Consider the following 17,914-nt stretch of genomic DNA (forward strand, 5'->3'; position numbering starts at 1 on the left):
ATTGAAGTCTTTTACTAATTTAGTTCCTTCTGCCCAGTTTGTACAGCAGTGGTAACTAAATGGTTTTATGTTGAAGAGAGCATTAACAGTAATAAATGTAAGTACTAATGATTCCACTGCTTAAGGAACTAAGCTATTTATATCAACGTTTAGAGTTTTAATTACCATCCCCACCAAGCTGCTGCTGCTGGGCCTTTGAGAGCAAGACACAACAGATCTAAATGCATCCTGTCTTGTCTTAAGTTGCTTTGATAAAATCTGCTAAATACATGTTAATGTAGAACATCTTAAAAAGCTCTGCTGAAAGTAGTATAAGATGCTGTTTTGCCGCTAAATAGTTGTGATTAAGTCTGTTTAATTCCCTGCTCGACTCAGTGGCACCTTTATCCACTAATGAACAAAATAATGTGAATCATTATTTCTGTTCAGCTTTTACATAATGAGAATTTTACTGTTTTTTTGTTAACTGGGGGGAACTTGGGTTAGTGTACAGAGGGTTCAGTGGAGAAGACACTGTTTGCAGTATATGGGTGTAAAATGCTAATTTGGGGTTTAATAAAACCGAAGAGAAAAACAGGAATAAATGTAGTTCGGCTGTTTATAAATAGCTCTGTAGTAAATGTAAAAATGTACACAGCAGTCTTAATACCTACAGTGGATGAAAAGTCTAAGCACCCCTGTTAAAATGCCAGGTTTGTGCCATGTAAAAACAACAAAATGTAAATAAATATGTATGTAATAATGTGGTTGCATATGTGTGCACACCCTCTTATAATTTGGGATTTGGTTGTGTTCAGAATAAACATTAAAGGTGGAAAAAGTTCTGAAATTAATCATCTTGGTCTAATTTTGTACATTACAAACCCTGGCATTGTAACAGGACTTTTCATATCCACTGTATGCTGATGGCTTTTGATTTTATACCTGTAAAATATGTCATACAATGTATTTCCTTCACTTTAGACACTAAGATTGATTTAGCTAACATTAGTATGCATAAATGTTTACATAATGTATCTTACATACACAGCAAATTAAAATTCTACTTTTTTAGCAGAGAGGGGGCTTTCAAACCACTATGCTTATTAGCAAGAAATTAATAGAAATAAATAACATGGCTGTATAATTGTTTAATCTAGTTAGTCTAAACAGAACTTGTATTCTGTAAGTAATGAACCTGAATAGGTGATGTTTAAAGTCTTTCATACTGATCTATTAGCTGAATATTTCCTCTATTTCTTCATGTTGAGTGTATGATGCCTCTGAAAACAGGGATTTTCAACTTCAGCCCAGGTGGACCACTCCGATCTGCTGTGTTTGAAATTTCTTTGTCCCAAACACAACTAACTATCAAGCCATCCTTACAAATGCAAGATACGTGGCCGTGGCCCACAGGACTGGAGCTGAGAAAAGTTCTGTTTAAAAGATTTTTAAAAATAGATCAGCACTTTATTGCTGATGCTTTACCACTGTTTGACTTCAACATCTTGTAATCACTGGAGTGCACCAGAAATTTGCCTTTAAGAAGGAAGTCTTATTTTTATATTAGAAAATGCTGTGTGTTTGATATTAACAGTAATTTACTTGTTTGTCCTGCACCTTATATCAGGGTTTGAAGTTTCTTTCTATCCTTGTATTTAATATTATTATATTTATGGAGGTGCTTTGTGCACAGCTTTGTTTTAAATATATTTAAATGACTTTAATGAGTTTGAATGAATTAGTCCAATAAGGGAAACAAAACCTTTAAAAACAGAAATTCTGTTTATAAAGGAATTCCCTTTTTTATAAATCCAGGAATTTCTGCTGTCACTTTTCAGTGCTACAAAGACTGGAATACTGTCAGCTTACTAAACATGTTATTGTAAAGACTGCTAAAGCTTTTTATTATTTACATTGTACTTGTGCTAAAAGAAATTGCTTTAACATTAGTCTCTGTAAAGTTTATATATTGAGTAAAATGTTATTATGGTTGTCATATCACAAATACACTATGGCCAAAGTATGTGGACACTTCTAACATTTGATTTTCATGGTTTTAGCCACACATTGCTATTGTGTATAAAACAAAGACTTTGTGGCAATACTTTGGGGGGGGGGAAATCTTTTGTGTTCCAGCATGACTGTGCCTTGGTGCACAATGTAAGGTCCATAAAGACACAGTTTGTTGAATTTGGTGTGGAGCAACTCTAGTGGTCTATACAGAATCCCAACTTCAACCCCATTAAACACCTTAGGAAGAGTTAAACACCAATTGCAGGTTTTCTTATTCAACATCATTGCCCAAGCTCATAAATGCCCTTTGAATTGGGCACACATTCAAACAGACAACATCCAAAATCTTTTGGTAAGCCTTTCCTGACAAAGTCAAAATGAATAAAACATATTAATCAATGTCCATATTATTGCACATGGTTTTAGAATAGGATTTCCAACAACGTCATCGTCAAGTGTCAACATACTTCTGGCCATAGTGTACATCTCAACGTGCAACTGAGTCAGTTTTATTGAGTATCTGTACAAGTAGCTTATGTGATGTTCATTTTGGTAAACCTTTATGTGTTATCCTCAGTTTGTTATTTCTCAACATTCCTACTTGCTTTGCATTTTGCACTGTTTAAATAAAGAATATAAAATTCAATTGTAAATGTTTGACCAGAAACTGATTTGAATATGTGCATAATTACACAGAGTTAATAAAACACTTCATATAAGTTTATTAATAATAGAACACATCACATTCATGTTGCATTTGCCAACCAAATTAACCCTTTGATGTTTCTCATTGGTAAATAATCACAAAATAAGCAATAATTTGGGAGAAAATTGGGGGAAAAAGGTTGGAAAATTATTGTCTGTAGTATTATTTATGTTTACATGATGCTTTGATCATTGTTTTAACTACAATTTTTAAAAAATAATTTGTTAAAATTACATCTAATTTTGTGATTGCAAATATCACTGCAAAAAAGAAATATATTTTCACCTTTGGCAATTTAGGCACCTTTGGTCTATTAGACAGAGCAAATCCCATGCAAAACCTAGCAAACAGGTATTAGCTGGTAGTGGTGTGAATATATACTCTGCTTTGCCAGTGGAATACAGTAAGTAAAACATTTTACTCTTGGTAAAGACAGTTATCGTGGTAAAGGTACTTCCTCATATGTAATTTGGATATAAGGTGGCTTCATTGGCAAGTGCCAATATTCAAAATTGTAGTACAAATAGAATGTTTTCTCCAATACTACTTTTTCATAGGCTTTAATCAAGCTGAGAACAAACTGGAGCATTGACTGGTGTGGCTGAAACGAGTGATAAAACTTTCTGATGTCCATGGCCAGAGATTTCATGGATTCCTGGTGGAAGATGCTGTCATTCCCAAGAAAGGTAGGCTCACCACCGTACAGGTAAATTTTAGTGTAGTTCGTCTGAGTTTTGCTCGAGAGCTTGGCCCCTAGCTCATTCAGTTTTCTGTATGTGCGATGCACAAACTGAGAACAGTCGAATGACTCGAACCAAGTGGTGGCGTTGGCTTCAGAGTCTGAACGTACTGTCCACGTCTCGTAGTAAATACCCGTCTCGTTGTCCTCTTTAACCCACTGTGCCAGACTATTAAACTGCTTACCTATGAGCAAAACAAAATGTAAACAGTATCAATAACGATATACTAAAGATCTTTTGTACACCTTCCTTTCTTAAGTTCATACCTGAAATCTCTCCCACTTTTTCAAGAGTTCCATTCTGTTTCCAGTGTACGTCATCTATCCCCTCAAAGAAGCAGGCAGCGCCCTGATTACACCAAAATGGTTCCACTGTGTCCTGTCTTTCATGAGGAAACGTGCAGTTTCCGAGCTGAAAGAGCTCATACCACTCCATAGTGTAGTTTCTTCCACTTTTAGAACTGGCAAAACCAATGGCATCATGCATTATATTCTGAAAAGAAAATACATAATCTTGTTTTTATGTTTACAGAAAATCTGTATGGGTAATTTTTTTTTCTCTTTAAATGAACAACTTACAAATTTCCCCAGAAGATCTCCATATTTAAATTCCCACACTGGAGTTTGCAGTCGAAACACTGAAATGACATCATTTTCATTCATGTCAGGAATGCGGCCTCCTGAGTCTCCAGTTGGGCAAAACGGGTACAGCGCCTGGCAGTATGGGTCAGTGGGTGGACGGCGGTCAAATCGCCTAAAAAAGTACAGTGTCAGGGCTGTAATTTGCTGTAGACAATAAATTACAATTTTCTTTAAACAAAAGTTACAAAAAATAAATAAATAAAATTAAAGTCCAAGACAACAGGTGGTAGTCAGCTGGAGCCTATCCCAGCTTTTCAATCAGCACAAGGCACACAGTAACACCCTGGACGGGGCGCCAGTCCATCGCAGGGCAGACACACATACACCCATTCACCTATAGGGCAATTCAGTGTCTTCAATTAACCTGATTGCATGTTTTTGGACTGTGGGATTGTTTGTTTATTGTAATGTTTCACACTTTGGTTACATTCATGACAGGAACGGTAGTTACTCATTACACAAGGTTCTTCAGTTCACAAGGTTATATCGAACACAGTCCTGGACAATTTTGTATCTCCAATTGACCTCACTTGAAACCCACGCAGACACGGGAAGAACATGCAAACTCCACACAGAAAGGTCCCAGACCCAGGGTAATTATATAACTTTTTCATTGTTATTGAAGAATGTATCAAGCTGTGATCCTGTCTTACCTGTATAAATCTATCTATCTACGTATATGTCTGTCTATCTATCTAGCTATCTAGCTAGCTAGCTATCTATCTGTCTGTCTAGCTAGCTATCTGTCTTTCTATTTGTCTGTCTGTCTATCAAAACAATATGCACAGAACAGTGAACACTATTCACTTAATTAGGTTTCGACTGTAACTCCTGAAGTGCACCACACTAAACCAGATAATTCAGCACACATCACACTACACCAGATCATTCAGCAGACATCACACATCACACTACACCAGATCATTCAGCAGACATCACACATCACACTAAACCAGATCATTCAGCAGACATCACACATCACACTACACCAGATCATTCAGCAGACATCACACATCACACTAAACCAGATCATTCAGTAAATGTAAATGTAAATTCAGCAGACATCACACATCACACTACACCAGATCATTCAGAAGACATCACACATCACACTAAACCAGATCATTCAGCAGACATCACACATCACACTAAACCAGATCATTCAGCAGACATCACACATCACACTAAACCAGATCATTCAGCAGACATCACACATCACACTACACCAGATCATTCAGCACACATCACACTACACCAGATCATTCAGCACACATCACACTACACCAGATCATTCAGAAGACATCACACTACACCAGATCATTCAGAAGACATCAATCACACTAAACCAGATCATTCAGCACACATCACACTACACCAGATCATTCAGCAGACATCACACATCACACTAAACCAGATCATTCAGCAGACATCACACATCACACTAAACCAGATCATTCAGCAGACATCACACATCACACTACACCAGATCATTCAGCACACATCACACTACACCAGATCATTCAGCACACATCACACTACACCAGATCATTCAGAAGACATCACACTAAACCAGATCATTCAGCACACATCACACTAAACCAGATCATTCAGCACACATCACACTAAACCAGATCATTCAGAAGACATCACACATCACACTAAACCAGATCATTCAGAAGACATCACACATCACACTACACCAGATCATTCAGAAGACATCACACATCACACTACACCAGATAATTCAGAAGACATCACACATCACACTAAACCAGATCATTCAGAAGACATCACACTAAACCAGATCATTCAGAAGACATCACACATCACACTAAACCAGATCATTCAGAAGACATCACACATCACACTAAACCAGATCATTCAGAAGACATCACACATCACACTACACCAGATCATTCAGAAGACATCACACTACACCAGATCATTCAGCACACATCACATTACACCAGATCATTCAGCAGACATCACACATCACACTACACCAGATCATTCAGCACACATCACACTAAACCAGATCATTCAGCACACATCACACTACACCAGGTCATTCAGCACACATCACACTACACCAGATCATTCAGAAGACATCACACATCACACTAAACCAGATCATTCAGCACACATCACACTAAACCAGATCAATCAGCAGACATCACACTACACCAGATCATTCAGCACACATCACACTACACCAGATCATTCAGCACACATCACACTACACCAGATCATTCAGAAGACATCACACATCACACTAAACCAGATCATTCAGAAGACATCACACTACACCAGATAATTCAGAAGACATCACACATCACACTACACCAGATAATTCAGAAGACATCACACATCACACTAAAGCAGATCATTCAGAAGACATCACACATCACACTACACCAGATCATTCAGAAGACATCACACATCACACTAAACCAGATCATTCAGAAGACATCACACATCACACTAAACCAGATCATTCAGAAGACATCACACATCACACTAAACCAGATCATTCAGAAGACATCACACATCACACTACACCAGATCATTCAGCACACATCACATTACACCAGATCATTCAGCAGACATCACACATCACACTACACCAGATCATTCAGCACACATCACACTACACCAGATCATTCAGCACACATCACACATCACACTAAACCAGATCATTCAGAAGACATCACACTACACCAGATCATTCAGCACACATCACACTACACCAGATCATTCAGAACACATCACACTACACCAGATCATTCAGAAGACATCACACTGCACCAGATCATTCAGCACACATCACATATCACACTAAACCAGATCATTCAGCACACATCACACATCACACTACACCAGATCATTCAGCACACATCACACATCACACTAAACCAGATCATTCAGCACACATCACACTAAACCAGATCATTCAGCACACATCACACATCACACTAAACCAGATAATTCAGCACACATCACACTACACCAGATCATTCAGAAGACATCACACATCACACTAAACCAGATCATTCAGCACACATCACACTAAACCAGATCATTCAGAAGACATCACACTACACCAGATCATTCAGCACACATCACACTAAACCAGATCATTCAGCACACATCACACTACACCAGATCATTCAGAAGACATCACACATCACCAGATCATTCAGCACACATCACACTAAACCAGATCATTCAGAAGACATCACACATCACACTAAACCAGATCATTCAGCACACATCACACTAAACCAGATCATTCAGCACACATCACACATCACACTAAACCAGATCATTCAGCACACATCACACTACACCAGATCATTCAGAAGACATCACACATCACACTAAACCAGATCATTCAGCACACATCACACTAAACCAGATCATTCAGAAGACATCACACATCACACTACACCAGATCATTCAGCACACATCACACTAAACCAGATCATTCAGCACACATCACACTACACCAGATCATTCAGAAGACATCACACATCACCAGATCATTCAGCACACATCACACTAAACCAGATCATTCAGAAGACATCACACATCACACTAAACCAGATCATTCAGCACACATCACACTAAACCAGATCATTCAGCAGACATCACACATCACACTAAACCAGATCATTCAGCACACATCACACATCACACTACACCAGATCATTCAGCACACATCACACTACACCAGATCATTCAGCACACATCACACTAAACCAGATCATTCAGCACACATCACACATCACACTAAACCAGATCATTCAGCACACATTACACTACACCAGATCATTCAGAAGACATCACACATCACACTAAACCAGATCATTCAGCACACATCACACTAAACCAGATCATTCAGAAGACACCACATATCACACTAAACCAGATCATTCAGCACACATCACACTAAACCAGATCATTCAGCACACATCACACTACACCAGATCATTCAGAACACATCACACTAAACCAGATCATTCAGAAGACATCACACATCACACTAAACCAGATCATTCAGCACACATCACACTAAACCAGATCATTCAGCACACATCACACTAAACCAGATCATTCAGCACACATCACACTAAACCAGATCATTCAGCACACATCACACTACACCAGATCATTCAGCACACATCACACTAAACCAGATCATTCAGCACACATCACACTAAACCAGATCATTCAGCACACATCACACTAAACCAGATCATTCAGCACACATCACACTACACCAGATCATTCAGCACACATCACACTAAACCAGATCATTCAGAAGACATCACACATCACCAGATCATTCAGCACACATCACACTAAACCAGATCATTCAGAAGACATCACACATCACACTAAACCAGATCATTCAGCACACATCACACTAAACCAGATCATTCAGCACACATCACACTAAACCAGATCATTCAGCACACATCACACTAAACCAGATCATTCAGCACACATCACTACACCAGATCATTCAGCACACATCACACTAAACCAGATCATTCAGAAGACACCACACATCACACTAAACCAGATCATTCAGAAGACATCACACATCACACTAAACCAGATCATTCAGAAGACATCACACATCCAGCCAGCTAAAATAAAGCTCACATCACTTTAACGAGCTCCTACTAGCGATGCGTTATCTTACCTGTAAGGCACCGGCCAAACTTGCTTTCCATGATTAATCTGAGAACTAATCACCACCGAAAATAAAAGACTTAAAACAGAATAACCAGTTAAAACGAACCGCTTCATATTTCATTCTACACTGTAAAAGTTCACAGCTCTTCCGCCACGCTTCCTCATTTCTCCACACCACTGCGGTCACATGATGCAGACTGTGTCACGCGCTACACAGCAAACACTCAGTAAAAACGTTCTGCACAGATGCGTTATGTTTTTATATCTGATACTGAAACTAACACAAATACACAGATCAAGCGTACAGGGTCATTCCAGCTAAACAGCTGTGAGATGTAAATTAATAAATTTTATTTAAATTGCCATCTTTTAATTATTTTATAAATTTAGATTTGAATGCATATTTGCAAACAGTACATTTCTTGATATATATATACTGTATATATATAGTTCTACAATTACTGACTGTAGTCCATCTGTTACTCTGCCAGCACAACACACACTAACATACCACCACCATGTCAGTGTCATTGCAACGCTGAGAATTACCCACCACCCAAGTAATACCTGCTCTGTGGTGGTCCTGTGGGGGTCCTGACCATTGAAGAACAGCATGAAAGGGGGCTAGCAAAGCATGCAGAGAAACAGATAAACTACAGTCAGTAATTGTAGAACTACAAAGTGCTCCTATATGGTAAGTGAAGCTGATACAAAGGACAATGTGTGTAGAAACAAGGAGGTGGTTTTAATGTTATGGTATGATCGGTGCTGATCAGTGTGTGTGTGTATATATATACTGTATATATATATATATATATATATATATATATATACAGTGGGGGAAATAAGTATTTGATCCCCTGCTGATTTTGTAAGTTTACCCCCTTACAAAGACTTGAACAGTCTATATTTTTTATGGAAGGTTTATTTTAACAAAGAGACAGAATATCAACAAAAAATCCAGAAAAAAAACATTAAATAAAAGTTATAAATTAATTTGTATTTAATTAAGGGAAATAAGTATTTGATCCCCTACCAACCAGCAAGAATTCTGACCCCCACAGACCGGTTATGTGCACAAAAGGCACACAAATTAGTCCTGTCCCTGTATAAAAGACTCCTGTCACAGAATCAGTTTCTTCCGTTCAAATCTCTCGACCACCATGGGCAAGACCAAAGAGCTATCAAAGGACGTCAGGGACAAGATTGTAGACCTGCACAAGGCTGGAATGGGTTACAAGACCATCAGCAAGAAGCTTGGTGAGAAAGAGACCACTGTTGGTGCGATAATTCGAAAATGGAAGAAATACAAGATCACAGTCAATCGCCCTTGCTCTGGAGCTCCATGCAAGAGCTCACCTGGTGGGGTAAGAATGATTCTGAGAAAGGTGAGGTCAGTCCAGAATTACACGGGAGGAGCTTGTCAATGATCTCAAGGGAGCTGGGAGCACAGTCACCAAGAAAACCTTTAGTAACACACTTCGCCGTAATGGATTGAGATCCTGCAGTGCCCGCGAAGTCCCTCTGCTTAAGAAGGCTCATGTACAGGCCCGTCTGAAGTTTGCCAATGAACACCTGAATGATTCAGAGAAAGCTTGGGAGAATGTGATATGGTCAGATGAGACCAAAATTGAGCTCTTTGGCATCAACTCCACTCGCCGTGTTTGGAGGCAGAGAAATGCCCAGTGGGGATGGTGTTCTTGGGGTCATATCCAGCATTTCTCTGCTCCCAGCTCCCTTGAGATCATTGACAAGCTCCTCCCGTGTAATTCTGGACTGACCTCACCTTTCTCAGAATCATTCTTACCCCACGAGGTGAGATCTTGCATGGAGCCCCAGTGAGGGTGATTGACTGTGATCTTGTATTTCTTCCATTTTCGAATGATCGCACCAACAGTGGTCTCTTTCTCACCAAGCATCTTGCTGATGGTCTTGTAGCCCATTCCAGCCTTGTGCAGGTCTACAATCTTGTCCCTGACGTCCTTTGATAGCTCTTTGGTCTTGCCCATGGTGGTCGAGAGATTTGAACGGAAGAAACTGATTCTGTGACAGGAGTCTTTTATACAGGGACAGGACTAATTAACCGGTCTGTGGGGGTCAGAATTCTTGCTGGTTGGTAGGGGATCAACTACTTATTTCCCTTAATTAAATACAAATTAATTTATAACTTTCATTTAATGTTTTTTTTCTGGATTTTTTGTTGATATTCTGTCTCTTTGTTAAAATAAACCTTCCATAAAAATTATAGACTGTTCAAGTCTTTGTAAGGGGGTAAACTTACAAAATCAGCAGGGGATCAAATACTTATTTTCCTCACTGTACACACACACACATATATATATATATATAATTTGGAGAAATCACTTGTTTATTGTGTAAGTCTCTTTGGATAAAAGCGTCTGCTAAATGCTGTAAATGTAATTGTATTGTGCTGAGCTATTTAAATTGCTCGTTTGATTGGTTTATTGCAAAGAGCTGATTGCTTGTAAAGTATGCATTTGCAATGGAGGTTAAATAATGTTAATTGCATCTGTACTTCGGACTAAGCCTAAAGGAGTAAAAAAGAGTAACAGAATAAAGCAAAAACGGCAAACCGGAAAGGTAAAGAAAACAAGAAAGAAAAAGACAGAAACAGAATTGTTACATCCTGTAACATAGGTAGACATTAACACCGGTTATTTTAATGATATACTGTATGTCCACCAAACAAATAAAACGAGCACCTTACATAGCATACACGTCAAAAATGTTTTCTACTTTGATTGTTAACAAATAAAAAGTAGGCTACAGCTACATTTGTACTATCTAATAGGGGTGGACGGATCGATCCAAATATCGATAGTATCAATACCAACCTTTGTATTGGAATCGGATCGATACTTTAGTTTTACTATTTCTTCACTACATTCAGTACATTACTCTCGTTTTATAAGAAAGTAGAGAGAGCCTGTGTGTGTGTGTGTGTGTGTGTGCAGTACAGACTCCGCCCCTCTTACATCGTACATGCTCACCTGGCTCCTCCCCTCCTGCTCTGCTGTGTTTTGTTGTGGTACCATCACGTGACTGAGCGGCACAGAGAGACCAAACACATGTAGCAGTGAGTGAGTGAGAGAGAATGGAATACTTTTGGAATACTTTTTATTGCACATCTCGTTTTACCTCCGAAGTGTCGAGAAAGTAAACACCCAGAACAAGAAAGCTGACAGCTTTAAACCTCTAACTTTATCTACAACCCTACTGAGAGTGGCTACTTACAAAATCATTATTACAATATTAATATGATAAAGTTATATTTATAGAGTAATTTTTGGAAACAGAAATCATAGCAATTAGCTTAGCAGTTAGCGACTAAGCTAACAAGTACCGGCGTTGTTAAGATAAGATAAAATAATCCTTTATTAGTCCCACAGTAGGGAAAGTTACAGCAGCGAAGGGATAGCAAGACACTCAGTACAATAAAAAAGACAAATGAACAGTATGGTGTATAACAATATAAACATTATCAATAATAAAACTCAAAAACTCCCTTTGGATATTTACTCACAGCTGTTTTCGTATAGTTAGTATACCGCACACAGTGCATTAGTCTTGCATATTTATTGTCTTGCATAATAATAGTGATATATTTATATATTTTATAATGATAGTGATGGTGTATGAGTTATTTGGGTTTCAGTATCTCAGCTGTGTGAACTAGTTGGCTAGGCTCCGTATTGACACCTTTACACGACTATTCTAACCCTTAGCGCATGTCCGTTTCAGACGTGTTTACTGCCTGTGTGTTGTCATGGTAACCGAACGCTAACCGACTCACTTCTTGCTGCTGTTAGCTGCTTTAGGAAGAATAAATCATGTCTGATGCGGGATCTGAAGACTTTGAAGATGAGCAAGGTTATCTAGGAGTGAGTACCGCATCTTTATTCAAATATTTCACTATTAGGTTAAAAAACACCGCTGTGGAGCGTTAGGCATGAGGAATTTGGGGTTACGGCGTGTATAGCACATAGTTCTGTACATCAATGTACCACTGCAGGTACTTAATATCGATTTATTTATTTAAGTAAAACTGTTTATTATATTTTATTTATATATATTATTATTTCTAAAGAGTCATTGCTCGAATTTTAGATTTAAATAAAAAGAGAAATCATACACCCACTACAGGAAACTTTTTTTGCCCATTGTACTGCACAATTAATTTTTAAATTGCTAATATAACATAAACATTGCTTAACATAACATTCATTGCTTTCATTGTTTGTTTGTTTTTTAAATATATTTAATTCAACAAATAAAAAGAAATTGTAACACTTTTCATATATATTCCTATTCGAGTTTTTTTTTTACTGTAAATGATGTGTTAAGTTTTGTGTTAAATTTGACTTGAGTCATGTTAGAATGTGTGAGTGCTTGTGTGCATTTCAGGCATTGGGAGACATTATATACATTTTTTTTTTCTCTTTGCTGAATTACACACTAGAATGTTTCCTAGCACGACAATGTCCCCCTTTCCCAAAGTTATTTGGAAGCAAAAAAAGAAGTTAACAATGATGTATTTCAATCTCTCTTTAATTTTTATGTAACTAGTAGAAGCAGTTTCCTGTCTTTTTTGTATGGCATATGGGCAGGTGTATAGCACTGTGGGCAGCACGGTGGCTAAGTGGGTAGCACTGTCACCTCACAGCAAGAAGGTCCTGGGTTTGATCCCCAGGTAGGGTGGTCCAGGTCCTTTCTGTGTGGAGTTTGCATGTTCTCCCCGTGTCTGCATGGGTTTCCTTCAGGTGCCCCGGTTTCTTCCCACAGTCCAAAGACGTGCAAGTGAGGTGCATTGGAGACACTAAATTGTCCATGACTGTGTTCAATATAACCTTGTGAACTGATGAATGTTGTGTAACGAGTAACTACCGTTTCTGTCATGAATGTAACCAAAGTGTAAAACATGATGTTAAAATCCTAATAAACTAACTATTGCACTGCTATTTTGATTTCTTTCTATAATTTGATTTATGAATTTAGAACAGAAAATATCATGTCATTGAACATGTAATTTGCCTCGCAAAATAATTTCCTGTGTGTTCATGTGGGTTAGGAATATGAAGGTGAAAGGAATGAAGAAGGAGAGAGACACGGCGAGGGGAAAGCAGTACTGCCAAATGGAGACACCTACCAGGGAATGTACAAACAGGGCAAAAGATGTGGGGAGGTATTTTGCCATACTAATACATACTTGTTTTACAGAAAAATATGTCCATTATGTACTGCTAATGTATATTTAAAGTAGGCTACTTAAATAGTTTTACTTCCATCTGAATGACAGGTATCAGAAAATCTCTTTATTAAGGTGAACACAGGGTAGATCACTTGCTTTACTCTCTCCTTAAATTACTTCCATTCTGCTGTTGCTCATTTTAGCTAGCAACTTTTGTGCTTCTTAACTGGGTACTAGGCTGTATTAGCATTTATTCTCTTATTGATACTAATAAGTTTATTTGTATCAGCACTTTACCATTTTGTAACCCAGTAAGAACAAAATGCAATACATTTGTTTTTAGTTCAGATTACAACCTCCACCACCCACCCAGCATGTAAAGCCTAGGAAGACACAAGGAAATACATGGAAATTAATAGTAACCCTACTTTAAAAATATATATTTTTGGGGACAACTGTATATTCTCCTTTATCTGTTCATTTGTGTTGTTCACTGTTGTTCAAAAGTTGTGTTGGTATTTTCATTAGGGGACTTACAGATTTAAGAACGGGGCTCGTTACATAGGGGAGTATTACATGAATCTGAAGCATGGACAGGGTGTTTTCTACTACCCTGATGGTTCTAAGTATGAAGGTGAGAGTTTAATGCACTTGTGTCCTCAAAGCAGAAATTTCACAGCGATACCATATACTCAATGTGATTCTCTTGTTTCATCCTTTGTTATAGGCTCATGGGTGGAAGACCAGCGCCACGGTCATGGCATCTATACATATCCCAATGGTGACACTTATGATGGGGAGTGGCTGCAGCATCAAAGGTTTGTTGTCTGTTTTAGTTCAGACAGATCATCTTACTTTATAGCTACTTTGGCCTGGCTAAATTGACTAGTCTTTGTGCAGATTTGTTGATTGTGCTGAAAATACTGCAGTTATTTATTTACCAGCTTCTTTTCTGATGTGCTTGTCTCATAGGCATGGACAAGGGGTGTACACATACCACGACACAAAATCAAAATATATTGGCCCATGGGTCATGGGTAAGATGGAGTCTGCTGGAGAGTTAATTTATCAGAACCACAGATACCAGGGCAACTTTCTAAACAATAATGTAAGTTCCCACACTTTTCTGCCTCTGCATTTCCATAATAAAGATTAGGCTTGTGTTTTAGTTTGATCTCATTTGTTGAGGCTTTCTGCAGCCCTCAGGAGCAGGACAGTATGTGTTTGACATTGGCTGCGAGCAACATGGAGAGTATCTGCAGGTTGTTCAGGTAATCATAATTGTTTATATCAGCTGCATGTGTATCAATGTACAACAAACAAATAAATGGCAATAAATAATTTTCTCTTATTCAGCAACAAAAGCATTAATGAGCTGCTCATATCACTGATGTTGGGCAATAAGACCTGTCTTACAGTTTACATAATTTATCCCGAAGGTGTTGGGTGTGGTAGATTTCAGAGAAGTGTGCAGCACAGTCAAGTTCTTCCACATCAGACTTGGAAAAACATTTATTTATGGATCATCTTTGATCACATGGCATTGCCATTGACAACAGAAAAAAAAAACTCAACCAAATGCCACAAAGTGCACAGTTGTCCAGCAGCTTAACACAAAACCTGAAAATGCCCCAGACTGTTATTTCTTTTCCAACAACATTACAGCTGACACACTGCATTTGGCCAGTAACATTATCTTGGTATCTGCCAAACACAGATTAGCCCATAAAACTGCAAGAAGGTGACATATAATCAGGTTGAAAAAGTACACTTCCATTCTCCACAGTCCAAGAGTTGTGTGCTTTGCAACACTCCTATACAACCGTTTAAGGCTCTCAACAGTTTTTGCAGAGAGTTGTTTTCAGAGGCAGTTTAAAAGTGAATTATTATTTTTGCAAATGAGGACAGTTTATCGTCCTATGTCTTTATGTTGCTGTGTGGTCTACACTTTACTGCTTAGTTGTTATTAAGCCTATATGTTCTTATTTATCAGAAACAGCACATGACGTTGACCAGGGCAGCTCTAGCAGTAAATATTTTACAGACTGCCTTATTAAAAAGGTGGCATCCTATTAGAGTGCATTTTTACTGTAATCTATTGTTGTATCTGTATATAAAGATACCTGGCTCTAGTCTTAATTTAATGCACTTGTTATCAATTGTTTTTTGCTAAAAGACACATTCACCAATTACAGTGGGTTTCCACATGCTTTTAGTCATAAAATGTAGTTGTCAAAGATAACTAACGATTTCATTATTACTGTCATTCAAGTTTGCAATGTGGTGTGCTGAGTATTTTAGGAATTAATCCTGTGATTGATTAAAATAATTTCCCCTGCTAAAACTTCAGCCGGCTCTAGATATGAGGACGATTAAGGATCAGAAGACCTTGAAGTTTTGTCCCCCCTTCCCTTCTCACCGAGAGCATTTTCTCTCCGTTGCAGCCACTGGCAACGAGGTTCTGCTGCGATGGTTATTTTGATCTGATAGACTGTTGCTGTGCCTCTTTCTTTTAGAGTAGTTACATTGATTCCCTTGTGCATGCTAACAAGGAAATATGAAAGTAAATAAACAAACCCAAAAACTTGTTTATTTGTCGTGTTGTTGCCAAACGGTTTGATCTTAGAGAATCCTTGTAGTTAGACTGTGGAGTTTTTGTTATATAGATGCATAATATAAAAATATTAACACTAGTAGTATTAGTTTTATTGGAACACACTGTAAGCATGTACTAATGCAAGCCTATGACTTGATCTTTTTACTTCAGGATAAAGGAGATACAGATGAGGAGGAACCAGTAACTTCCACCATTCTAAAATGGAAACCCAGAGCTATCACTAGCTTATCATCCAACACCCCTGCTAAAGACAATGCCTCAGACAATGCCTCCTTGGGTATGTCATTGTGCCCAAACACCTGCACTGTTTGGACCATTATTGATACAGATATAGCAGAAATAGTTTAGTTAGAAAGCCATACTGTTTCCATGTTAATTGATCTAAAGGCATTTTCCCTAGGTCTGGGCTTGTCTGAGGAAGGAATGGCACAGGTGCACCTAGAGGAACAAAAAACTGAGCAGACCTCAGCCCCGGAAGCCAGCTAAATATTTTGAATGCTTTTCTTTTTCACAGAACTATTGGTTTAACTATCATTAAACAAATATATGCTTATTTTCTCTATAAACACTTTTGATATTTTTCAGTTATTGTTATAAGTATCTATCATATGATCAGATGCAGATCATGCACACAAGATACCCTGATGTAATCAGAAGTCATAGCAGGATGGGAGCAGTTTGCCTTGTATTAATAAAATGGTCAGGAAATACAACACAACCTCAAACACAAGCTTACAGAACAAGTGTCAAAGTAATTGACATTTACAAACATTTAGACACAGCATTTAACTAATTCTAAATGCCTCTACATGGAACATCAGTGCAGTGCTTGCTAGGAGATTCATGGATTGATTTTCCTGGCAGAGCAGCTGCACACAAGCATTAGATCAGTGTGCTCATTAGTGCTCAATACTGAGATAGGATACCACCATTGGAACAAGTCAGTTCATGGCATTTCTTTCCCCCTAGATATTTCACAATCTACTGTGAGTGGTATTATTGAAAAGTGAAAGCATTTAGGAACTACAGCATCTCAGCCACATAGTGGTGGGCCACATAAAGTTACAGAGCTGGGTCGTTGAGTGCTCAGGTGCATAGGGCATAAAAGTTGCCAATGCTCTGCTGACTCAATAACCCCAGAGCTGAAACCTTGTTTGGCATTAACATCAGCACAAAAACTGTGCACCAGGAGCTTTACGACATGGGTTTCCATGGCCTAACAGCTGCATGCAAGCCTTACATTATCAAGCACAATGCAATGCAGAGCGTCAGATGAAGTGGTGTAAAGCACGCCACCACTGGACT

At 38.2% G+C, this 17,914-nt stretch overlaps 2 protein-coding genes across 2 annotated transcripts; one reads left to right on the forward strand and one right to left on the reverse strand.

The window, feature by feature from the left end:
* Nucleotides 1-2,733: 2,733 nt before the first annotated feature.
* On the reverse strand, nucleotides 2,734-8,897 carry cln5 (CLN5 intracellular trafficking protein). The gene is made up of 4 exons (XM_063006687.1): nucleotides 8,791-8,897; nucleotides 4,020-4,194; nucleotides 3,708-3,933; nucleotides 2,734-3,625 (listed from the first exon to the last, which is right to left on the reverse strand). Exons 1-4 carry the CDS (start codon nucleotides 8,895-8,897, stop codon nucleotides 3,138-3,140), a joined length of 996 nt encoding a protein of 331 aa, XP_062862757.1. The 3' UTR covers nucleotides 2,734-3,137.
* A 3,662-nt stretch (nucleotides 8,898-12,559) lies between these two features.
* rsph1 (radial spoke head component 1) lies at nucleotides 12,560-17,175 on the forward strand. The gene is made up of 8 exons (XM_063005654.1): nucleotides 12,560-12,685; nucleotides 13,873-13,986; nucleotides 14,521-14,626; nucleotides 14,720-14,810; nucleotides 14,965-15,100; nucleotides 15,192-15,263; nucleotides 16,760-16,886; nucleotides 17,010-17,175. The coding sequence occupies exons 1-8, from the start codon at nucleotides 12,635-12,637 to the stop codon at nucleotides 17,093-17,095; spliced, it is 783 nt and encodes a 260-aa protein (XP_062861724.1). The 5' UTR covers nucleotides 12,560-12,634; the 3' UTR covers nucleotides 17,096-17,175.
* The last annotated feature ends 739 nt before the right edge of the window (nucleotides 17,176-17,914 follow it).

The sequence above is a fragment of the Trichomycterus rosablanca genome, chromosome 12 (assembly GCF_030014385.1).
Source record: "Trichomycterus rosablanca isolate fTriRos1 chromosome 12, fTriRos1.hap1, whole genome shotgun sequence".
In the NCBI taxonomy this organism is placed as follows: Eukaryota; Metazoa; Chordata; class Actinopteri; order Siluriformes; family Trichomycteridae; genus Trichomycterus; species Trichomycterus rosablanca.